A 25319-nucleotide genomic window follows, 5' to 3' on the forward strand; every position below is an offset into this window, starting at 1 on the left:
CCACCGTATTTGTGTCCATATGTCACACAAGTAGCTGTATGTAGAACTGGTTGGGAGTAACTTCTTAAAGCTTATAATGTAGTGAACCAGTTGTGTGGTTCTTACTAAGGTAGGGTGTGGAAGTGACTTATTACTGCACACTTTGTCTTTGGATCACGAACATAGAGAAAATACAAGGCTGTGCTCGAACCTATACCTGAGGGGAGCAGCGCAGGAGATGCGTGGCATTTTCGTATCCCATTTCGCTACCATCAAGCGAAGTTAAACTCTCAGATGGATTTTTTTCTTATTGAAACAATAAACACTGCACAGATGACCCCCAGAGTACATTGATTCAGTCCTCTTTGCACTGTCTGGTGCTTGAGGAAATAACCCCCTGGAGTACAACACTGGTAAAATAAGTTTCTATGGGCGACTGTATCTTTGAACAGAACAACCAGCACAGACAGCTGTACTATTGTATAGCGCACACTGCTGTGCCTCACCCCTTTTTCTAGCTCAGAATATGTCAGTGACTCAGGAGCACTTCATCACATCTCTGTCCAGTGCTTTTTTTTCTTTGTAATCCTGTTTTTTCTGCAGTACCTTTCTCTTCCCATGCTGCTGTGGTCCTTGTTCTTTTTCCAGTATTATACGTTTCAATTATTCTTTTAGCTGCATGTTACAACACACTTTTGGATTACAGAAACATCTAAAAGTTGTAAATGACCTGTTTAATACAGGTCAAGAGGAATTTAATAGACTGACCCACATAACTATTTTCCGCATATCTTTCATTTAGGCACCAAATGGGACCAATATTCTCAAAACAAAAACTAGAAACTGAGGTCATTGCATCAGCATGTGATCATAAGTTTACCACACAGGCGTCAGTTTCTGCTGTACCAAGTTGGGATGGGCCGTTCCTCGCGTTCCTAAATTCATAGACCTGGCAGCGCAATGAATTTTGGATAAACAACTCTTCAGTGTCTGTTTTTGTGAACATATGTATCTGGTACAGAGGCAGAGAGTAAAAACTTACAAGTCTGGAAGTTGTTTAGGAAGGCTGGTTGTAGCAGCCACCACTTCTCACTCTGCCTAGTTAAAGTATGACCAGCCCACCTGTCCTATCTCTCCTGATGGTCCCTCCTGCATTGCCTTGTTCCAAACTGCAGAATTTGGGCACTAGGCACCCCAGTGTGGGTTTAGAGAGAGCAGTAATGTTGCATGGTATAATGCTGATATCTCATCATTCATTTTTTATTGAGAATTAAACACTTGTCCAGTGCTGGGTTATAGTGGTCTGGAATCTATCCCAAAAACATAGGGTGAGGCAGGGTACATCTTGGATGGGACACCTGTCCATTATAGGTCATTGACACAGATGCACACATTAATGGTAATTTAGGTTCAACAGTTAAAATCCTCTTTTCTCAGTGAAGTGTTACCAATTGGGTTTTATGGATAAAGACAGAACAAGTATTTAATATCATGGCCTTCGTATGAAAGTATATTCAGAAAAAGAGTGTCCTACATTTCTGCTGGTAAAATGCTATCAAAGCTGATTTTTTACCGGTCCGTCTGATTTTACAAGATTAAAATATAAAAATGGAATACCCAATCTTCAACAGTAAAATGAAGAGACACATGCTATATTTCTATGACTGATTACAAATTTAAATATCAGCAACTTAACTCCAGTCACTGACATCCACATCCGCTAACTCTGGATATAGCATCACACCTTCTTGCTTTTCCGGATGAGGGTGGTTGAGCCAACAGTGATAGCCTGAAGGACAGAAAGGATCGTGGTTAGGGTAACACAGGACACAGTCGCCGTTTTACTACAAAATCTCCTGGAGGAAAAAAAAAAAAAAAATGTATGGATTAGTGACCCATTGTAAGTAGTGTATAGTCTAGCAGTGTATTCACCTTGGTGAATAAGGTGTGTGGGCTAGTAACACTACATAGTATCCATTGTAAGTCGCTTCGGATAAAAATGTGTGCTAAGTGAATAAATGTTTAAAAAAAACTGGGAGGCACCCAGCGAGAAAGCATTGAGAAATTACATTTCACCAGACTTCCTCACTGTATAGAAGCAACCATCTCCTCAATATGTCAGACATGATTATATTGAGACATTGATATATTTGATAGGAGACCCCATGGAAATTACACTTGTTATGCAAAATTAACAGAGAAACCACATGATACTTGGTATGTAATTATACATGTATGCAGGTGTGTAAGACCGAGAGAACGAGCAAGCACCAACCTCCACCATCTCTTCCCCTTTGACCTCCTGGATGTGGCTGAACTTTTCGTTTTGACATACGAGCTTCCCCCCCTCCATTCTGACAGTGCACTTCAGAGGAGTAGAGACAGAGAAGAAATGAAACCAGAAACTGACATGTAGGCAGCACAGGAACACAATGAGTCACAACTTAATTCATTTTAGAATTTCCCATTTCAGTCATTTTTCAGTTAAGACAGTGGTTTGTAAGTATGGATGGCAAATGCCCATTTGGTCATCACACACACACACACACACACATTTTCAGAACCGCTTGTCCCATACAGGGTCACGGGGAACCGGAGCCTACCCGGCAACACAGGGCGTAAGGCCAGAGGGGGAGGGGACACACCCAGGACGGGACGCCAGTCCGTCGCAAGGCACCCCAAGCGGGACTCGAACCCCAGACCCACCGGAGAGCAGGACTGCGGTCCAACCCACTGCGCCACCGCACCCCCCATTTGGTCATCAATGCATCACAAATACAATATTTGTTTTGGCTGCTTCTCTGCTTCCAAAACCCATAACTTTATGATTATAAGCCTTTACACAGCCAGTACTCCGGTACTGTATGTAAATGTTTGTGTACCTTTAAAAAAAAAAAAAATATGTAGGAAGGTGATCAGGGATAGTCTATCCTGAGTTTTGTGCACCTACTCATACGATGAACATCGGTGCATAAAGTGGAAAGAAAACTAGGTTTACTTAAGAATCACTTGTCTGCAACTATTTCTCTTTCTCCACAGGATTTGCCGAGATGTACGTCACTTTGGAGAAAAGTGTCTGCTAAATTAATAAATGTAAAACTGTTCTCTGCATTAGTTAATTCACTTCATTTGAATGGAAAAGCTTTGAAACAATTAAAATTTAATCAATTAAAATGTAATGAAAGTTGCTGTCTTTAAAATGTGTTTTTTTAGAAAATTGTAACAGGAAATCAAAAGTGGCTGTTTTGAAAACTTTTTGCCGTTATGGTTATAATGATGAACAAATGAGGACCTTGAGCTTCCTGCCGTCAATGGTGGTTATCTCTGCCTCCTTGCCGATGGTGAAGGAATTGGTGACACTCTTCTGAGGGCTCTTGGAGGTGATAACAAAGTTGTCACCCTTTTGCTGGATCTCCATCACAGGTTTAACATCCTTAGCCATCTTGATGAGATCCTCAGGCAAGGCTAAATAGAAGGTTGTTCTTAAAAAGACCTTTCTTGTCACTTCTGCCACATTATCCACAAACCAACCAATCAACATCAAGAGCTGCTTGCCCTGAGTGGGGTCACACAGGGCGCAAGGTTAAAGGGACACACCCAGGATGGGACGCCAGTCCGTCACAAGGCACCCTTTAATGTAATGATTTGCAAGTCTGATCCAGGTGACCACCAAGTGACCACCAAGTGATCTGATCTCACATCTTAGGTGTCCATCCATTGGCTTTATTTGCCTTAACATTTTGCTTAGTTACACAATTCCGAGGTGTTTAAGTTGAAGACACTCAATTATGAATTGTGTTAAAATTCTGCATTTAGGTTTAATCTACCTGTTCAAGGTACTCTTATTTTGCATTTTTTGAGGAAAATGTAGTAACACATTCTTATTTTAAGTGAGATTCTAGAGAAATAGAGACACTTGTCTAATTCAGCAAGGAGGTGAGGGAATCTGCTTTGGATGTTTCCCCCACACTTAAAGTGGCATTCTGTCAGTTGACACTGGCATCCTCTGCTGTTACATGTAGTCTCTACTCAAAACCAATTCATACTTTGTGTTTTTCTTTCCATGTTAAAATTGGAAACAGGATATGTACAGTATGATGGCATGAGCATTCTGAGAAAACTGACAAAGGAGCACATGGTCTTGGAGTATCACTTTGCAATTAAGCCACCCACATGTCACCCCTACTGTAATAGGTCATTTACTCTTCCAGGATGAGCATTATTATAAGGGAGTGCTTCTTTTTCTCTTACAATGTACAGTTACAGTAACACAAGGAGCCCAAAGGAAGACTAACGCCTACTGACACAAACACATCTCAATGCATGAATTACTCTTTTGCCTTTGCTAATCTTCTTAAAATCACTTTGGATGTCTGACCAAGACATTATAAAGTGTTTTTTCCTCTGATTTTGCCATTTAAAAGTCACTTACAAAATCTTGACAAGATGTAAGATCCCTAATTTGTGGCTCAAAGCAAAAAGAGAAATCATTTCTGTGAAGCTTAAGAAATTTCATAGGTGCACACTTCTAAAAGCTGCAAAATGAAATATATATTTCTGCACCCCAACAGCACTGATACCATTTATAGACTGCAGAATAGACAAGTTTCATGTATCTATAAACCCTAGATATCAATGGTGTTTCTCAAGGGGCTATTACAGGGATTTTCTGGATGGTATTATGACCTCTGAGTTAGAGAAACACATTAAAGTTTGAAAAAAAATCTCTTGCAAAACAATACCAGAAAGCTGAAAGAGTCAATAACATAATTAAGCATTATTTCTGTTTGTTATATATTAGATTTTTTTACAAGTCAATGTGTTTTTGCTTTTTTTTGTCTTTATGGAATGAGAACTGTGGATGAAATCACTGCATCAAATGGTACCATAAAAACACTGATTTCTCATTTTTATTAGCTCATCAGAAGCTGGTATTTTTTTATTTTTTTTTGCCTGTCTCATTCCATGCTATCCCTCCTAGGGTGTTTGGTTCCGTTGCTGTTCCACTCTGCTTTCAGCCCATTTCCCAAGAAATACGGTAGCACGTATGGAGTCTGGACTGGGTACGTGGAAGAGGTTAGCAACCTGCATAAGTACCCATACTTACAGAGAGCCTTGAGGAACTCTTCATAGTTTTCCTGGGCATACACCTGCCAAGTTCCGTTGAAGGCCATGTGTGTTGCAGCGATCACAGTCACTCCTTCACAAAGGTAACCGAGAATAGAATGGCAGCGCAGAAGCTCAGCACAATGTAGAGATGAACCCCACTGCAGCCTAGATATTTATACTAGTATCTGTCCACAGGAGTGCCCACTCCTTTCACCTAATGATTAACCAGGCATCTGTGATATTTATTTCTGTTTGAACAACCTCAAGTTCACTTACATCAGCAGTGGTTGGATGAACCCTAATGTTATACTTAGAGGGTGAAGGTATAAAAAAGTCAAGCTTACCCAAGCAGTTGCAATCGTCCCTTGAATATTGCAGGACTGAGATGTGTTGCTGTAGGTGTGGACATGCAATAAACCCTACAAGGGACAACATCTGTGCTCCTCTCATTAGTGTTTCCATGCGACATGGCTCCTGTTGTAATAGACTTCAGCTATGAGCCTTCATGTCTTAGACACTGGTCTCAGGTGGCTGCTATTAACTCACCTTCTTTTCCAATGTCAACAGGAGAGCACAGGCTGTTATTCAAACCATAATGAGATGGCTTGATGCATCTTCTTAATTAATCCTATCTTTGTAGCAGTACTGTGTTGCTACACCAGCCGGGATAGACTGTTGACGTATGAATATGGCTGCCATGGACTTGACAGCCGTGGAAGAGAGCAGAGGGATTCCACTTTAAAACCAGCAAGTTTTATTTTCAACTTCTGTGCCATGCAGAAATGTATTTATCTCACATCTTTTGGTCTTGGACTTAGAATTTACAACAATTTGATTGTTTTATTGTTTTCACTTTTTTATAATGGTTTCCAGCCTCCTGTGGCTGTTGCAACTAAACTTTAAACAAAGAAACAAGATTAACATGGTCAAAGGAGGTAAGAATGTTTTGTTCAGTTCTGGAATGTTTGAGAGGAGAATATTACCTTAACTGGGAAATTCTGAATTAGGGCATGAGCTGTTTACTTTCAGCAGTGAAGAGGAATTGTAGCTTTCCAACAGAAAGTTAATGAAACTAACACTTCCATGAAACACCTCTGATACATAGGGCTGGAAAGTCAAATCAATTTATTATAAAATCAGGCTAAAGAAAATAAAAACTCTGGGAGCTTTTTTTTCTCAGAACTAATAGATTTATTAGCAACACACAAGGAAGGATATTGTCCATATGAAGAAGAATTGCACAGTGAATGTGGGTTATGGCCAGTGATCTGGTAATGGGATTACAATGGATTTAACCACCTACTACACCGGACGCTGTGTTTAAACTAGAGTAAGGGAACAGCTAACACTGCTCTTAAGAAAGCCTTTATAATCCGCTTCAACTACAAGGCTGACATTAAGTACCAGATGAGATGTCATTTAGTCTAATTTGAGTTTTGAATAAGATTATTAACATAAAACAGGTCTGTAATTTTTACTCAGCACCAAGGAGTAAATCTTATTAAAGATGTCAGATCCATTTCAGGCTTTTCTTAAAGTCAGTTGGCTCATCCTTTTGTAAGTAAAATGATCTGATTTTGACCTTGGTTGACTTTAAAGTACCCTTTTGTGTTTCTACACCACAACCATGTCAAGTAATACAGAGATAGGTGATTTACATCTCGTTGAGGACATTTTTAGAAGATGAAAAGATTAAGCATCGATGGGTGCCACCCAGTTTATAAATATTTACTGACATTGTGCTTGCACTATAACTCCATTAAAATGGTTATAATCTAAGTAGATGACATGTACTATCATATCCAGAGTAATCCATTTCATGTCTGTTTTAATAACCCACTCACATATCACTTTTCAAATAAATTCTGTTTAAAACGTCTTTCAGAAATGTTGAAAATGCTTTCAAAATTTTTGCTGCATCAATAAAACTATAATTTTATAAAAGCTTAATGCAAAGCAATGTAGTAAACATCACAGTGGAACAACAGTCCCAATTAAAGCCAGTTAATGTTTTCTTTTCAGTAAAAGACATGCTTTAAGCTGCAATCGATGGTACAGGCAAATAAATGAAAGTGTAGTGCTTGTTATCACAGAGATAATGTCATAATCACCTTTTCCTATGACATTTCAATGGCATCAGCCCTGGGCTTCTCACCGCGCTTATAAACACTCACTGTCACATGAACATTTTGAGAACCATACTTATTACGTACAAGTACACTATATAGGCCGGAGTCCTCAACGGAGACCCCATGGATGGTGAGAGCTATGCACTGGTGGTCATGCCTGATGCTGTACTGCCCGCCTGACACAATTTCCCGGTCGTTCTTGAGCCAGAACATCTCGGGGGCAGGTTCACCCTCCGCATAGCAGGTTAGGCACAGGGTCTGGTTGGAAATGGGTTGGGGGTGTTAGTATAGAAATGTCTCCTCTCAATCACTCCTGTTATATTTACATTTATTTATTTAGCTGACACTTTTCTCCAAAGTGACTTACAATGTTAAGCTACTTATAATTAGTCACACATTTATGCCCCTGGGTAATCTTTTGTAGTGGAGCAATTTAAGGTAAGTATTTTGCTCAAAGGTAGATTTGGACCTGTGACCTTTGGGTCCAAAAGCAGCAGCTCTAAACACAATGCTATTAGCTGCTTCATCCATAACGGTTGTCATTATAAGCAATGTTGGACAATTACAAATAATGGCAATGATGGCTTACAGAGCTAAATTTTATGACAAATTTGATAGGGTTAAAAATATGCAACCATGCTAAATTTATGACATTGGTAAATAAAAAAATATTCTGATCATCATGAGACCCTTTCAAATCTGTAGTCTTTCTCCCTGAATACAAAGGAAGTAACATTTCAAAGACAATTAACATTATTAGTAGTGCATTAAAATAGAAAATGCGAAGCTTTCCTTTACTAGCAAAAGCGTAACAGTTGGAAAAACATAAACGTACCTTAGATTCCATAATAGCCACCACATCAGGGAGGCCCTTTGTCACTCTTGCTTTGTCTTGAAACAATTGTGAATTTTTAATTAACATGCAGTAATTAAAAATACAGCAGTAATTCTCAATTTATAAATTCAAAATAATTTACAGAAAACACAAACTATACTTACTTTTTTCTGCAACTGCCACTTGTCTGATGGACAGAAACACAGAAAAGAAATGAAAAAACCCTTGTTTCATTAGAATAGCTCATAATCTGCAATTCTATCACTACTCGTAATGAAAGAAAATGTTTTAATCTAACAAAACACAAACTCTTCTAGACTGTCCTTGTTAGGACAGAAATAAGTGCTGTCTGACTCTAAACCCCAGTTTCAGCGTAACTTTCACAGTCCAGCCTTATATCCCCTATTATTGACTATTATGCTGTATTCTTTTACAGTTTTGCCTTCTGTGGTCATTTTTACTAATATTACAGGATCTGAATTTCTTAAAATTCCACAATATGCCTGTGGCACACCGAGGTGGCTGGGGAAGGGGATGAAGTCACCACAGCTGTGGCTAATCCTGCACCCTATTTCTTCCCCTGTCTCTAATGGTGAGAGAGAGAGACAGAGGAGGAGAGCACGCGCATGAGTACGAGTACGTGGACGGTGTCAGAGCGACCGGACCACGGCCCCTGTCCCGAACGACCCCGTTGAAACCCCGTCTTACCTGTTCCCTGTTTCCCCTTTTCCTCCCCTTCCTTCCCTGTGACAGGGGAACCACTACTAAAACAGACGAGCACTGTGTTGCAGTGGTACCGAAACCCAGGATCCTCTTGCATGATGGACAGAGACCAGCTGTAGCGCATCCTCCAGCGAATGCAGCTCCAGCATCAGGAATTGCTGGATGCATTGATGGCGGTCTAGCTGACAGACTGCCCCACCCAGCCAGCGACCACCCCCCGTCCATCTGCTGAAAATGGCCCCGGAAGATGATCCGGAGACCTTTCTTGAGGTCATAGAGCATACCGACTGCGCCTGCCAGTGGGCCCTGCAGCTCACCCCTCTCCTCACAGACAAGGCACTGATGGCAGCCCAGTAAGTCCTGCCTGCAGTTATGCTGTTATGTTAATACGTCCAATATGTTGCAATTTACTTGTGCCTTAAAAGAAGCAACCATAGTGACATTTAATTTTTAAATACATAAATACACACAAAACACACACACACACATTTTTGGAACCGCTTGTCCCATACGGGGTCGCGGGGAACCGGAGCCCACCCGGCAACAAAGGGCGTAAGGCCGGAGGGGGAGGGGACACACCCAGGACGGGACACCAGTCCACCGCAAGGCACCCCAAGCGAGACCCGAACCCCAGACCCACTGGAGAGCAGGACCTGGTCCAACCCACTGCGCCACCGCGCCCCCCAACACACAAAACATTACAAATAAATCTATGCAGCAAGTATTATTTTTTTAAATATAGGTTTAAATGTGCTGAACTACTAGGTAAAGTAAGTACCCAATGGAGTTTATTTACCGTATTTTACTTAATGATCAGACAGGGCAGAGCAACCAAACAAAGTGCTGAAGTAAAAGTGTTGTTACTGTTAAAAAATACTCAAAAAGTAACTAGTCAAGCACTGAAGTTACTTCAAATGAAGCTTCATAATGTTATGAACTGCAAGCAATGTTCAAATCTGCAATATGCAATTTTAGCTAATCTTTTAAATAAATTATATATGCTGTGCAAATAAATTGGTCAATTACATGAATCAAATAAACACAAAACAAATTTTAGAGCAGTCTGGTATTATTAACTATCATTTAGCTGTCCCTTTGTACAAGGTATCTTACAATTTTAGGTTTGTATACAAAATTGTTTACGAAGATTACAATTTACCCATTTATACAGCAGGGTAGCTCCATCAATTTAGAGTAAGTACTTTGCTCAAGGGTGCTACAGCAGGAGCAGTGTCTCAGACTCCTTTCACAGCAAGGTGCCAGCTGTAGCCCCTACACTATCTGCCTTCCCAAGTTAAGTTATAACATTCACTTAGCATTTAATTTACACCTTTAACCAAACATATTTACAGCTATTTACTATTTTATTAAAGGGGGGCGTGGTGGTGCAGTGGGTTGGACTGGGTCCTACTCTCTAGTGGGTCTGGGGTTCGAGTCCCGCTTGGGTTGCCTTGCGACGGACTGGCGTCCCGTCCTGGGTGTGTCCCTTACGCCCTGTGTTGCCGGGTAGGCTCCGGTTCTCCGTGACCCCACATGGGACAAGCGGTTCAGAAAGTGTGTGTGTGTGTGTGTGTGTGTGTGTGTGTGTGTACACTATTTTATTAAAAAGATGGAGTAAATAAAATAATAGCCTATAAAGCAGGGTTTTTATACCAGAGAAGTAATGAATAAGGCAATGGAACAGTGAAAGGATTGAGACTGGAACAGGAAACCTTTAGGTTACAACTCATATTCCGTAACTGCTACACTACGGACTGTCCAATAGAAGAAAAACACAGATGCAAAGTAACGCTGACCAAATAACTAACAAATGAAAAAGGCCAGTTGGCTGAGATGCTCCATATCCAAAGACAGAACCCTATAGGGTTTGTCACATTCTCTTAACTGGCCTTACGCCCTGTGTTACCGGGTAGGCTCCGGTTCCCCGTGACCCCATATGGGACAAGCGGTTCTGAAAATGTGTGTGTGTGTGTGTGTTTTACTCAGTCAAGCAATATAGCTGGGCAATGGATCACAAAGGACATCAAAATTAGACACACACACACACACACACACACACACACACACACACACACACACACTTTCAGAACCGCTTGTCCCTTACGGGGTCACGGGGAACCGGAGCCTACCCGGCAACACAGGGCGTAAGGCCAGAGGGGGAAGGGGACACACCCAGGACGGGACGCCAGTCCGCCGCAAGGCACCCCAAGTGGGACTCGAACCCCAGACCCACCGGAGAGCAGGACTGCGGTCCAACCCACTGCGCCACCACACCCCGATACCCAAAATTAGACAATTGCAGATATTAAATATAAATTACATAGCTGGTGGACTGCAGCTCACCAGCTTAAAAATTAGTGATATGTTGAGTTCCTCATGTTGACAGTGATATTCTGGTTAGAAAGGACACTGAGCTGGTTACCTAATCAGAGAATAATAAGCAAGCTTGTTACACAGCAGAAAAGCAACAACCTACTGCAACACGTTTTTTCAGCGTGGCGGTGGACATGCACACTGACACTGACAACTTTGCGAAGATGACAACACGTGTGAAGTATAGGTGAATGAATAGTCAATATAACTTTTAAGATATATTGACTTCTAGACTATATAATATCTGGTTTTGTATAAAACTGGGAAATGAGAGCCATTGTTCTACTGTTCAAAAGTTACACTGAACATGACATGACCATAAAAGCCAAATAAGATGGGAGAATTCATGCCTTTCATACTGCAACTCGTGAAACCACACCTAACTTCATTGGCCACACCATGCAGAGCAAGACTGCACACTTACTTTAGCCTCTGGTATTCCAACATGGCATCAGCAAATACTTTGAAAAGATAATGTAAAGGCTCTTATGACATACTAAACAAAAAAAGGATTTGTTACATTGCTAGTGAACCAACTCTTCAGCTTGGGAATAGAACTGGGACTGGATGCCAGTTTGTGAGTCAATCTGTTTTTAACACCAAAGTCACTTTTACCACCAAGTCACAATCAATAAATGTTGAAAACTTAATAAAGACATCCATCCATTCATCCATCCATCCATCCATCCAACACAGTACAGGAAATTTATTTTATTGTTTTTAAAATTCTTTTTTATTAGTTTTGAACTACATTCGGCTTTGCGCCCTGTGTTGCCAGGTAAGGCTACGGCTCACTGTGACCTCGCTTAGGATAAGCAGTTGTTGACGATGGATGGATGGATGGACTACAGTAATTAAAATTTTTTAAAAATAAAAAGCTAGTGTCTCCTGAAATTCTTAGTCAATGGTGATCAATTGTTCCCGTAAACACGTGCAATGTCTGTTGTCTTGCTGTAACCAACAGCACTCAGGACCATGAGACATGAGATGTAAAACTATAGACGTCAGCTGAACTAAGGAGGTCTCACACTCCTAGCCCATTTCTTTACTGTCTGTGCACGTGATTTTCCACGTGGAACACAGGCTGCTTTTGCTCTGCAATACATAGAAATGTCTGAAAGTAGACAGGTGAAGAACATGCCCTTAATAATAAATAAACAATCTGGAAAATGTAAAAATTTTTAAAAATCTGAGTTGGCGAACAGAGCTAAAAGCTGGGTACATAAGAACAGTTGTGATAATGAATAAATTCATCTAACACCTAGTCATCTGTGTTTGTACAAAATCTCACATTTTCTGCACACTGAGTAACTGAAACCTGTAAATTTTTCACAGAGTTCTTTGTTTCTTTGAATTTTTGTTGTGCTACCTTGTCCAGAAAGGTCCAGGGTGCGCTTGTGTGTCTCCATCCCATCAAACATCTCCAGAATGTATTTGCCCTTGTCGTTCTCGGTGGGGCCTATGATCTCTATCCACACCTTATGCATGCTGCTGCCAGGCCGAGTCCTGTCCTGCTGGTCAATCCTCTTCTCTCTGACACACATACACAAGACAGGAATGAGAGGCAGGAGGAGAAGAGGTTGCTGCCACTTGCAGTCATCAGTTAAAAACCCAGAACAGGTACTCCGGGGTTCAGCAGAGATCTTAATCCCCTTTGAAAATCCTTCGTTTTGTGTCTGCAATCTTCTTGTAAATTTAATTTGACCAGAAAAGCAAAGGAAATGTTATTTAATGGTACAGTAGTACAGTGGTACTACGTATTACAAAATTTGAGTTATGAATTTTCCAGGACAAGGAGATTTGACAGTTTATTCATTTATTTGAAATGGGTCCTGCTGTATGGTGCATCTGGGGTTCAAGTCCTGCTTAGGATGCCTTGTGACGGACTGATATCCCATCCTGGGTGTGCCTCCTCCCCACTTAGCCCTGGACCCTGTGTTACCGGGTTAGACTCCGGCTTGCCGCGACCCCGCTTAGGACAAGCAGTTTCAGACTGTGTGCGTGTGTTAATGTTAATACAAATATTAAAATGGAAAGTCTTACAAAGTATTGCTTAAAGAAGCTTAATTTTAAAAAAATCAAGGAACATCTGTTTTATTAAACTTTTATTGATTGTCTAAATGTCAGTGTTAGATGAAAGTTGAAAGTAGCCTATAGCTGACAAACCCTGGACATCTTTATAAACAGATAGTTCTGGTCTCAGTGGTGTTCGTCAGTTGTGGAGCTCGTGTGCAAGTTAAAGGCTAAAGTAGGTACTGTGACTCACTTGAAAAACCAGCTCGTCTTCAGGTAGCTCAGGTAGTACTTTAGAGAACAGCAGAGCCTGAAACCCTGAGCGGTCGACTGGACTTCAATGGGACCGGCAGAGAGTGCTGTGCGAGGAAGGAAAAAGAAGAGGAAAAGTGAATACTTTGCTTGTGAGGTGGCATGACTGGCTCAAATGCTCAGAAAATCCATGGCTGCCATATGAGAGCTCACTGACTGACTGGAGGCACCAGGGAGAGATGAGTGATGAGCCAAAAAGGGGAGCGGTGTTATGGTGTTAAATTTCAGTGATTTTATGCAGTGTCTCCTTGGACCACTGGGAGGTGCTCATGTGTTGCTTCCTGCATTTTTTACAAGCCTCTCATACATGTTTTTGGATATGCAAAAGCAGAAGTCAAAAAGCAAAAAGAGCATTCTCTGAAAAACTCCAAGAAACCATTTTGATCAGTGTTAATTGAGGCTATAGATAAATTTCAGCAGATGAATGACAATGAGGTCATAGCTATATTGGAAGAGTTGTATTTAGAGTTTCTGGGTACACATTATAAAAATCATATTTTTCATTTTCCATAAAATATTTGGTGAGTTTGATAATGGGAATAACTGAATACACTTGGATTGTGTGCTTGCGTTTAAAGGGACTTGCTACCAAGGCATGACAGATGACAATAAACTCTGTGAGAACATACCACACTGCTTGCTGAGGTGTTGCTGAAGCTTTTCGAACTCTGGAAAGTGAAAGAAGAACTTTAAGCCTTTCTGAATGTGTGGTACATCCAGCCAGAAGAATGTGGAGGTTCCAGTGGGCACTCAGGGTCGAGCAGATCCAAGCACAGCCTGTTCACCTCACCTCCATCCACCATCTCCAGGGTGCTCACATCTTCTCCCCTGATGTCTGAAACCACCGTTTTGTAGACACCTGCCTCCTTCTTGGTGGCCTAGAGACACAGAGAATTATGTAGCTTTACCCTAAGGCAGTGAGTCATTTTCTTTCACTTTCATTTCACTGAACTGTTATTTAGTTATCCATGAGAGGCCTTTATTCAAATCAGTTTACATAATTCAGGTTTCAAAGGCAGTTCCTAAATCACTGCTCTAAATGAGCTGCATATGTTCCAGGAAAAGCACATCTGTTAGCAAGAACTTAGCAGGTAGCTTTTGGTACCTGTGCAATGGTGAAGGTGCTAATTCCAGTCTGCTGGTCATGCACAAATTCTGTGATCTCCCCTCCATCTTTGAACCATTTCAACCGAGTATCTTTACCCACATTGGTGACCTGACAGTTTGGAACACACACAAACAGTGACGGAGACAATCTTCTTAATCTTTTCCCTTTAAAATAATATAATAAGTGAAAGTTGTGTAATGTAATCAATAAAATATTCTTCATATGCATTGGTGACAGAGCGCATTCAGGTTGTAAACACAGGTTTTTCTTGGTTCAGTCAGGTATTTATGAATAAGTTAAAACTGAATACTCTGACAATGCCGAAGTTTACAGTTTGTTTATTGCCACTTAATGAATACTTTATGCATTGCACAATGAGATCACAGCAGTAGCACAAAAACACTTTCTCTGGAGCAGGTCACAAATTGAAAGTGGAAAAGGAAATTTGAATTTAACAAAAAGTACCTTGCATCTGAATATTACTTCACACTCCTCGGTCACCTTCCAAGACAAGAACTCCAGGAAATGCGGTCCTGAAATGATGGTGCATAAATAATTCATTGCCATATTTATCTATAGACAGCATGTAAGTTCCCCAGCCTGAGAGAATGGGTCAAATCCCAGTCAGGTTCACAATTTGATTCGAGCAGATTAGGAGCAGAAATCACATGAGACATCCGACACAACACAAATTCAATTTTTCATGAACAAGCAACAATATTGTGCCAAGTCAAATTTAGACACACTTGTCCTGATCTCCTACAACTTGATTACAGAAAACCCCCTCAAGAATTACGAACTGAAACATGTACATATCCAATTGATGCGTGCTAAAACTGATATAAATTTTTTAAAGGTGCAGAATATGCTATCAAGGGATTGTACAACCAAGCTGAAGTTAAGGACACAGCCTCTGAAAGCATTCTTATTTGCCATGTTTCTTGCTTTGCCCTCATTATTACACAACTGAACCATGTACTTTGGGCCATGGAAGAATACCCAGCTTGTGAACATGACCTGATTTTTTTTACATGTACATTTATTTAATGAAAAAGCCATAAATTTCGAATCAGCAAAGAAGTGTGGAGAAGGTCACCCTTTGCACCATGGTCCTGTTTGGACAAGATCAGCGAGGCTCTGTGTTATCAGAGCCCCTGCCAGTGAGCCCAAGGTCACTCACCTGACTTTCTCTTCCAGTTTCGCTTGTTGGCCTCAGCCCGTGTCATTGTCTGGTGGAACTCTGTTAGGGACAGAAACATAGAGGATCCATACAAACTGCCCTACAGTCCTGTAACACGAAAATGTGAAGGTCCTACCTTCACAGCTCTGAGCTGATCCTGCAGTTGAGATGCAACTGCTGTCTCTCAGGGCATGATGATTTACAACAAGTACCTTTTACTCTTTGGACTACATAATTAATCATCAAAGACTGATCTGTCAAGTGACTTAAATGACTACAGCCTTGTCTATCATAACTTCTTTCTATTCTACTTATACCCAGGGTGAAGTGCACACACACCCAGGGAAGGACGCCAGTCTGTCGCAAGGCACCCCAAGCAGGATTCGAACCCCAGACCCACCAGAAAGTGTATCCAAAAAATTCATGTGAAATGTTACATTCGTCTCAGGTACATACAATACATTCAGAAAGTAATCAGACTCCTTCACTTTTTCCGAACTTTTTATGTTGTAGCCGTTTGCTAAAATCGTTTAAATGAACTTTTTCCACTCATCAATCTACAGTCAATATCCTATAATGACAAAGAGCAAACAGTGTTTGAGAAATTTTTGCAAGTTTATTAAAAATAAAAACTGAAATCGCATTGATATAAGCATTCAGACCCTTTGCTTAATTGAAGCACCTTTGGCAGTAATTACTTCCTCAAGTCTTATTGGGTATGACGTAACAAACTTTGTACACCTGGACTTTGGAATTTTCTGCAATTCTTCTCTGCAGATCCTCTTCAACTCTGTCAGGTTGGATCGGGACTGTTTGTGAACAGCTATTTTCAGGTCGCTCCAGAGATGTTTGATTAGGTTCAAGTCCAGACTCTGGCTGGGCCACTCAAGGACATTCACAGAGTTGTCCCTAAGTCACTCCTGTGTTAACTTTTCTTTGTGCTTAAGGTCATTGTCCTGTTGGAAGGTAAACCTTCAGCCCTACCTGAGGTCCAGAGTGCTCTGGAGCAGGTTTTCATTAAGGATATCTCTATACTTTACTTCATTCAGCTTTACCTTGACCCTGACTAGTTTCCAAGGTCCTGCTATCGAAAAACTCCACAGCATCATGCTGCCACTACTATGGTTCACTGTTGGGATGGTATTGCACAGGTGATGAGCGTTTTCTGGTTAATCTCCAGAAATGATGCTTAGAATTGAGGACAAACAATTCAGTCTTAGTTTCATCAGACAAGGGAATCTTGTTTCTCAGTGTGACAGTCCTTTAGGTTCCTTTTTGTGTTTTTTGCTGAGGAGAGACTTCTGTCTGGCCACTCTGCCTAGATTAAGACTGTTGTAGTGATGTTGTCATTATGGAAGTTTCTCCCATCTCTGCACAGGATCTCTGGAGCTCAGCCAGAAGGACCATTGGGTTCTTGGTCACTTCTTTTACCAAGGCCCTTTTCCCGGGATTACTCAGTTTAGCAAGCAGGCAGCTCTAGGCAGAGTCATGATTGTTCCATACTTCTTCCATTTAAGAATTATGAAGGCCACTGGGCTCTTGAGAACCTTCAATGTGGCAGCATTTTTTTGCAGCCTTCCTCAGATCTGTGCCTTGACACAATCAAGTCTCTAAGCTCTGAAGACAGTTCGTTTGACCTCATAGTTTGGCTTTTGCTCTGATACACATTGTCTGCTGGGAGACTTTACACAGACAGGTATGTACTTTTCTAAATCATGTTCAGTCAATTGAATTTACTTGTGTGGACTCCACACAAGGTGTAGAAACATCTCCAAGGTGATCAAGAGAAATGGGGTTCACTTGAGCCAAATTTCAAGTGTCATAGCAAAGGGTGTGAATTATTATGTTAATGTGACATTTCAGTTTTTTATTTTCAATACATTTTGCAGAATTAAAAAATCCTGTTTTCACTTTGCTGTTGTGGGGTATTGAGTGTAGACTGATGAGGGAAAAATGTGCTTGAACAATTTTTAGCATAAGGCTGAAACATAAAAAAAAAATGTGAAAAAAGCTCCTCCGTGAACCGCCACCTCACCGTGGTGGAGGGGTTTGAGTGCCTGAATGAGTCCAGGAGCTATGTTGTCTGGGGCTATATGCCCCTGGTAGGGTCTCCCATGGCAGACAGATCCTGGATGACAGATGAGACAAAGCGCGGTTCAAAAACCCCTTATGAAGAAAAAATCAAGGCTTTCGTTTACCCCGCCCGGTATGGGGTCACCGGGGCCCCACCCTGGAGCCAGGCCTGGGGGGGGCTCGCATGCGAGCGCCTGGTGGCCAGGTCTATGCCCACGGGGCCTGGCCGGGCTCAGCCCGAAGCCACGACGTGGAGCCGCTCTTCGGTGGGCTCACCACCTGCCGGAGAAACCGTAAGGGGCCGGTGCATTGTGATTTGGGCGGTGGTCAGGGCCGAGTGCCCGGCCGACCCAAACCTCGGGCGCCAACTCTGGTTTTTGGGACTTGGAATGTCACCTCACTGGCGGGGAAGGAGCCTGAGCTGGTGCGGGAAGTTGAGAGATACCGTCTAGATATAGTCAGGCTCACTTCCACTCACAGCTTGGGTTCTGGAACCACTCTCCTCGATCGAGGGTGGACTCTCCACTATTCTGGCGTTGCCCAAGGTGAGAGGCGGCGGGCTGGTGTGGGCTTATTAATAGCCCCCCAGTTCAGCCGCCATGTGTTGGAGTCTACCCCGGTGAATGAGAGGGTCGTCTCCCTACGCCTTCGGGTCAGGGAACGGTCTCTCACTGTCGTTTGTGCTTATGCGCCTAGCGGCAGTGTAGAGTACCTGGCCTTTTTAGAGTCCCTGGGGGGCGTGCTGGAAAGCGCTCCCACTGGGGACTCTGTCGTTCTACTGGGGGACTTTAACGCCCACGTGGGCAGCGACAGTGATACCTGGAGGGGTGTGATTGGGAGGAACGGCCTCCCTGATCTGAACCCGAGCGGTGAGTTGTTATTGGATTTCTGTGCTAGTCGCGGTTTATCCATAACGAACACCATGTTCATGCATAAGGGTGTCCATCAGTGCACTTGGCACCAGGACACCCTAGGTCGGAGGTCGATGATCGACTTTGTAGTCGTTTCTTCTGACCTTCGGCCATATGTCTTGGACACTCGGGTGAAGAGAGGTGCTGAGCTGTCAACTGATCACCACCTGGTGGTGAGTTGGATTCGATGGCGGGGGAGAAAGCTGGACAGACCTGGCAGGCCCAAACGCATAGTGAGGGTCTGTTGGGAACGTTTGGCGGAGGCCCCTGTCAGAGAGGTCTTCAACTCCCACCTCCGACAGAGCTTCAACCAGGTCCCGAGGGAGGTGGGGGACATTGAGTCTGAATGGACTATGTTCCGCGCCTCCATTGTCGGGGCGGCGGTTCGGAGCTGCGGCCATAAGGTCTCCGGCGCCTGTCGCGGCGGCAATCCCCGAACACGGTGGTGGACACCGGAAGTAAGGGATGCCGTCAAGCTGAAAAAGGAGTTCTATTGGGCCTGGCTAGCTCATGGGACTCCTGAAGCAGCTGACAGGTACTGACGGGCCAAACGGAGCGTGGCTCTGGCAGTCGCCGCGGCAAAAACTCGGGCTTGGGAGGAGTTCGGTGAGGCCATGGAGGAAGACTTTCGGTCGGCCTCAAAGAGATTCTGGCAAACCGTCCGGCGACTCAGAGGGGGGAAGCTGTGTTCCACGAACACTGTTTACAGTGGAAGTGGTGCGCTGCTGACCTCAGCTGAGGATGTTCTCGGGCGGTGGAAGGAGTACTTTGAGGATCTCCTCAATCCCTCCGACACGCCTTCCGTAGAGGAAGCTGAGGCTGGGGACTTGGGGGGGGACTCGTCCATTACCCTGGCTGAAGTTGCTGAGGTAGTCAAAAAACTCCTCGGTGGCAAGGCTCCGGGGGTGGATGAGATCCGCCCCGAGTTTCTCAAGTCTCTGGATGTTGTGGGGCTGTCTTGGCTGACACGCCTCTGCAGCATCGCGTGGAGTTCGGGAATGGTGCCTCTGGACTGGCAGACCGGGGTGGTGGTCCCTCTTTTTAAGAAGGGGGACCGGAGATTGTGTTCCAACTACAGGGGGATCACACTCCTTAGCCTCCCTGGGAAAGTCTATGCCAGGGTACTGGAAAGGAGAATCCGACCGATAGTCGAACCTCGGATTCAGGAGGAGCAATGCGGTTTTCGCCCTGGCCGTGGAACACTGGACCAGCTCTATACCCTCACTAGGGTGCTGGAGGGTTCGTGGGAGTTTGCCCAACCAGTCCATATGTGTTTTGTGGACCTGGAGAAGGCATTCGACCGTGTCCCTCGTGGCATCCTGTGGGGGGTACTTCGGGATTATGGGGTTCGGGGCTCGTTGCTACGGGCTCTTCGTTCCCTGTATGACCGGAGCAGGAGCTTGGTTCGCATTGCCGGCAGTAAGTCAGACCTGTTCCCGGTGCATGTTGGACTCCGCCAGGGCTGCCCTTTGTCACCGATTCTGTTCATTATTTTTATGGACAGAATTTCTAGGCGCAGTCAGGGAACGGAGGGTGTCTGTTTTGGTGGCCGCGAGATCTCGTCTCTGCTTTTTGCGGACGATGTGGTCCTGTTGGCTTCATCAAGTCAAGACTTGCAGCGTGCACTGGGGAGGTTTGCAGCGGAGTGCGAAGCGGCGGGGATGAGAATCAGCACCTCCAAATCCGAGGCCATGGTTCTCAGTCGGAAAAAGGTGGATTGCCCCCTCCGGGTTAGGGGGGAGTTGCTCCCTCAAGTGGAGGAGTTTAAGTATCTCGGGGTCTTGTTCACGAGTGAGGGAAAAATGGAGCGGCAGGTTGACAGACGGATCGGTGCGGCGTCCGCAGTAATGCGGTCATTGTACCGGTCTGTTGTGGTGAAGAGGGAGCTGAGTCGTAAGGCGAAGCTCTCAATTTACCGGTCGATCTACGTTCCTACCCTCACCTATGGTCATGAACTCTGGATCATGACCGAAAGAATGAGATCGCGGATACAAGCGGCAGAAATGAGTTTCCTCCGCAGAGTGGCTGGGCGCACCCTTAGGGATAGGGTGAGGAGCTCGGTCACCCGGGAGGAGCTCGGAGTAGAGCCGCTGCTCCTCTGCATCGAGAGGAGCCAGTTGAGGTGGCTCGGGCATCTGTTCCGGATGCCTCCTGGACGCCTCCCTGGGGAGGTGTTCCGGGCTTGTCCCACTGGGAGGAGGCCTCGGGGCAGACCCAGGACACGTTGGAGAGACTATGTCTCCCGGCTGGCCTGGGAACGCCTTGGGGTTCCCCCAGAGGAACTGGAGGAGGTGTGCGGGGAGAGGAAAGTCTGGAGGACTCTGCTCGGACTGCTGCCCCCGCGACCCGGCCCCGGATAAAAGCGGAGGAAGATGGATGGATGGATGTGAAAAAAGCAAGGGGTCTGAATACTTTCTGAATGCACTGTAAATACAGGTAAATTTGTAAAAACTGTAAACCAAGTTTCTGATAAATAATTGCAGTTCCAATTCATGACTAATTAATGTACTAATTATTGTTGATGTTTGTGATGGAGAAGTCTCTGCAGATGCAACAAGGCAAACACTCTTAAAGTTAACTGAACAAACAAATATAATATCAATGTACTTTTGTAAATATTTATATCACAAATATACATTATCTATCCATTATTATGAACCACTTGCCTAATACATGGTTGCTGTGGTATGAGGCCTATTGCACAAGGTAAAAGTAATTTACAGTAACCAGTTAACCTGCAACACACAAATTTTTGGACTGTGGGGAAATGTGGGAGGAAAGCAGAACACTTGGAGGTGGTCTACTTTAACACAAGAATATGCAAGCTCCATACAGACTGAGCCAGGTTCAAATCTCAGATATGAAATCACAGCCCAGAATATGTGAGGCTTCAGGGTTACTTGCTGCAACCAACTGCCCAACCAATTGTACAATACATAATATGGGAGCACATTTTTAACCTAATAAAAAGATATTTTACTACTGGAAAATACCCATAAATCAAACAGTACACCCAGGAGAACTGGGAAACTGAAGCCATGAAACTGCACGTGTTTTGCACATCCTCAGTGTATAATTGTGACTGTATTTTAAAAGTGATTCTAATAAGAATTCAAAAAAGTATTCTAAAGCACACACACATTTTCAGAACCGCTTGTTTCGCGGGGAACCGGAGCCTACCCGACAACACAGTGCGTAAGGTCGGAGGTGGAAGGGACACACCCAGGACGGGACGCCAGTCCGTAACAAGGTACCCCAAGCGGGACTCAAACCCCAGACCCACCGGAGAGCAGGACCCGGTCCAACCCACTGCACCCCCCCTTATTCTAAAGCGCGCACACACACATTTTCTGAACCGCTTGTCCCATACGGGGTCACAGGGAACCAGAGTCTAACCCAGCAACTCAGGGTGTAAGGCTGGAGGGGGAGGGGACACACCCAGGACAGGATGTCAGTCCATCACAAGGCACCCCAAGCAGGACTCGAACCCCAGACCCACCAGAGAGCAGGACCCGGTCCAACCCACTGTGCCACTGCGCCCCCTATTCTAAAGCAGTTGTTAATTAAAGAAACAGTCTGTTTTCATACTATAAAAGAATGTAAAGAAAGGAAATGTGTGGATCATTTTTGCTGTTGAGTGGAGCTACATGCTTGTCTGACAGGCCCTAGGACAGGGAAAGTCTGTTTTTTGGCACCTTTGTTTTAATGTTTGTTGTGAGAAATCCCTAAACACCCTTCTGAATGCCTCCATTAATCTTGCCACACCATAAAGCCTGGATGATGTTTGACGAATACGTGAGCGTGGTGTTGAGGTGGGCCTTACTCTTATCCACAAAAACCAGGGTGAACTGGTTCTTTGCCCGTCCATCTCGAAGCTGGGCGGTGAAGGAGCCTTCGTCTGCTGGGGACAGGTGGTCAATCAGAATCTCCACAATCCCACTGGCTTTATGGAAGTTAATCTTTCGCTCCTGCATTCAAGGAAACAAGCACAACCTTTACTTTGGAAACTCTGAAGAAATGCTGCTCAATGCAATTAAGGACAACATGTGTAAGGGGCCAGCAGGCAATGCAGGGGTTCAATATACCGCTTTACATTCCAGGGCTCACTGCTCAGGTCACTCCTACTGTCTTCCTTGAACAATGTACTTAATCTGAATTGCGTCAATGAGTACTACCAAGATTTATAAATAGGGAAAACATTATATGTACTGATGTACTGTAATGTTGTAGTTTTCTATGTTGAAAAGTGTCAAATTAAAAAATAAGTTTTTAATTAATTCGAAAAACACGTCTTTTAATGGCAGTACTCATGAGTTGCAGTTGCAAGACTGGACAAGAAATGTGACAGTTGTCAGCTGAAACCCCAGCAGGGACCTGGCTGCTCTGCCCTTGACAAGGCATTTAATTTTATTTGATCCAGTAAAACATTGTATAAATGGGAAATACTGTGACTCAGTTTGATCTTAGGTATACTGTATTAATGATTTCTAGAAGGCCCCATAGCTTGAGAGGTCTTTTGATTTTCTCAGAAGAGTCAGGCAATCTGATTCAGGTGGACTGAGTCTGCCTGGTAAAACTAGCTGAGCTGGGCAATCAGGGACTCTTTACAGGTCTGCTAGAGATCTCCTTGTCGTTGAAGACGAGGCAGAGCTCGGCGTCCTCTGTCAGTGGCTCCGTCTGCAGCCACAGCCGCACAGCACCCTGCTGTGTCACTTCCACCTGCCAGGGGGTCTTCAGGGTGATCACTGTGTAAAATAGCACACGTATGTAAGGAGTATGTGTTATAAAGGAACTTACATTACATGATTTACACCTGAGATAATGAACAACAGACTGTATTTTTTTTCAGTTTGTATTCAGTCAACAACTCCAAGTAATTCAAGAAAAACTGATAATCCCTGATGGAATCATCTGACCTGCTGTCAATGCATGATATCTCTTTGCTTTAATTTGGCCTTGCTGATGTTCACAACTTGTATGTACAGCACATATATTGTTCTACAACAGCAGATGGACAAAATAACAGAAACAACAGAAGAAACAGAAGTTTAATTTTGAACTTATTAAATCACAATTACAAACATAGCTACAAAGGTGAGTCATACCAGGACTATGCGCTGTAAGTTTTGCAAAGATGGAATTTATGGTTAGGTTGCCATTTGAAAACCTCTAGTATCCAAGGCTAACACACAAAGATGCAAAACCTAGAGTAAGCAGCAAAAACCTGATGTATGAACAACGGAAAGAAGTAATATGGTATGATGAGTGATCTTTCACCATATTTCCAAAGGATGCCTTCAATACACAATGTCTTTTTTCACAGCTTTTAAACATGGTGAAGGATCTGTAATGGTGTGAGCGGCCATCCATTGGGAGTCATAATGTCCGATGATTGGTCTGCATGATCGTATAATGGCCAAGGAACATGAGATTATTTTACAGGACCAGGTGCACCTTATTGTACAAACACTGCTCCCTCGTGATGTTCCAATATTCCAGGATGATGATGCCATGACCACCTTACTCACCAAATCCAGACATCACTAAACCTTCATAGAAAGTTTGGTAGCGCAGAGCATGAAGTGGATTTCCACCTCCTTCATCCCTCAAAGGACCGCAGGCTATCCTTCTTGAAGTTTGGCACAATACGCAGTTCATTCTAAGAAGTACTAAAGCTCTACCGAAGGTAATGAGTGACCTTACTCTTTATTAGGACCTTGATATCAATATATTTTTAAGGTGTTTCCATTATTTTGTCCAAGCCCAGTACATTTATGCATATGCAAATGATGAGCTGTGACACTGTAAGATTGTTTTCAGTAAAAGTGTCTTCATATCAGCTGAAGAGCAATAAAAATCCCCCTCATCATCATCATTCAGATAAACTGATGTTTCTGAATCCTCTAAGTACCCAAGATAGCTGACCTTTTCAAAACAAGTTTAAAGAAAAAAAGACATGTAGCACAATGCCATGTGGAATAAGCTATTTCTCTTGTTTTGGTCATAACTAATATATTTCTTTTCTTACGTTCTGTCAACCTCTGTGAAATGAAAAAGGCTTTCCACAATTAAACCGGGAAAAAGGCACCACCTGAATAGGAGAAGAGTGTAGTTTTCTATATTAAAGCTGTTTCAGTGCCAGGACCACTTACATGGGTTTCTGATTTGCCAGCTAAGCTCCAGCATCCTCTCGAGATCTGAGAAAAGATGAACAAGGCATACAACATCACCATTGATACTCGCTGTTTGTAAATACAGCTATAATACAGAAATCAGTGAATAAATGCTCAGGTGTGTGAGTAAAGGAGTAAAGTGACTGAAAGAGGAAGGTATGACTTAAGGATGATACCCGTATGATTAATTCATGGACATACAGACACAGTATATTATACAAGAAGTGCAAGATGTGGAGTTACATCACCATACTAGAACTGCAGCAGCCATTTACCCTCTGCAGTGAACTGGTAGCTAGAGGAGACATCTGGGTTTTCAATCAACTCCACAGTGTACAGTCCCAGGTCCTCCTCAGTGGGGCTCGTGAAGGTGAGTGTGGACCTGGGGCAAGAGCAGTACA

At 43.4% G+C, this 25319-nt stretch overlaps 2 protein-coding genes across 2 annotated transcripts in view; both read right to left on the reverse strand.

The window, feature by feature from the left end:
- Nucleotides 1-1407: 1407 nt before the first annotated feature.
- fabp10a (fatty acid binding protein 10a, liver basic) lies at nt 1408-5244 on the reverse strand. The gene is made up of 4 exons (XM_018727016.1): nt 5087-5244; nt 3272-3444; nt 2255-2344; nt 1408-1768 (listed from the first exon to the last, which is right to left on the reverse strand). Exons 1-4 carry the CDS (start codon nt 5151-5153, stop codon nt 1718-1720), a joined length of 381 nt encoding a protein of 126 aa, XP_018582532.1. The 5' UTR covers nt 5154-5244; the 3' UTR covers nt 1408-1717.
- A 1961-nt stretch (nt 5245-7205) lies between these two features.
- The window catches only part of myom3 (myomesin 3), a 60474-nt gene continuing 42360 nt past the window's right edge, over nt 7206-25319 (reverse strand). Inside the window, exons 22-36 of the mRNA XM_018726908.1 lie at nt 25194-25300; nt 24898-24942; nt 23354-23490; nt 22569-22713; nt 15762-15821; nt 15047-15114; nt 14579-14689; nt 14264-14351; nt 14103-14141; nt 13415-13520; nt 12518-12681; nt 11573-11609; nt 8217-8239; nt 8053-8108; nt 7206-7475 (exon numbers count right to left, since the gene is read on the reverse strand). Coding sequence (XP_018582424.1) covers nt 7206-7475; nt 8053-8108; nt 8217-8239; nt 11573-11609; nt 12518-12681; nt 13415-13520; nt 14103-14141; nt 14264-14351; nt 14579-14689; nt 15047-15114; nt 15762-15821; nt 22569-22713; nt 23354-23490; nt 24898-24942; nt 25194-25300 — 1456 coding nt within the window. The remainder of the gene's footprint in view (nt 7476-8052; nt 8109-8216; nt 8240-11572; nt 11610-12517; nt 12682-13414; nt 13521-14102; nt 14142-14263; nt 14352-14578; nt 14690-15046; nt 15115-15761; nt 15822-22568; nt 22714-23353; nt 23491-24897; nt 24943-25193; nt 25301-25319) is intronic.

The sequence above is a fragment of the Scleropages formosus genome, chromosome 18, assembly GCF_900964775.1.
Source record: "Scleropages formosus chromosome 18, fSclFor1.1, whole genome shotgun sequence".
NCBI lineage: Eukaryota > Metazoa > Chordata > Actinopteri > Osteoglossiformes > Osteoglossidae > Scleropages > Scleropages formosus.

What these genes read in the sequence shown, in the direction of transcription:
- fabp10a (XM_018727016.1), bottom strand. Translation starts at nt 5,153, where the DNA reads ATGGCCTTCAACGGAACTTGGCAGGTGTATGCCCAGGAAAACTATGAA. An exon ending in AGAGTTCCTCAAGGCTCTCT is followed by an intron (nt 3,445 to 5,086) that starts GTAAGTATGGGT and finishes CCTTCTATTTAG; the next exon opens with CCTTGCCTGAGGATCTCATC. An exon ending in AAGGGGAAGAGATGGTGGAG is followed by an intron (nt 1,769 to 2,254) that starts GTTGGTGCTTGC and finishes TCTGTCCTTCAG; the next exon opens with GCTATCACTGTTGGCTCAAC.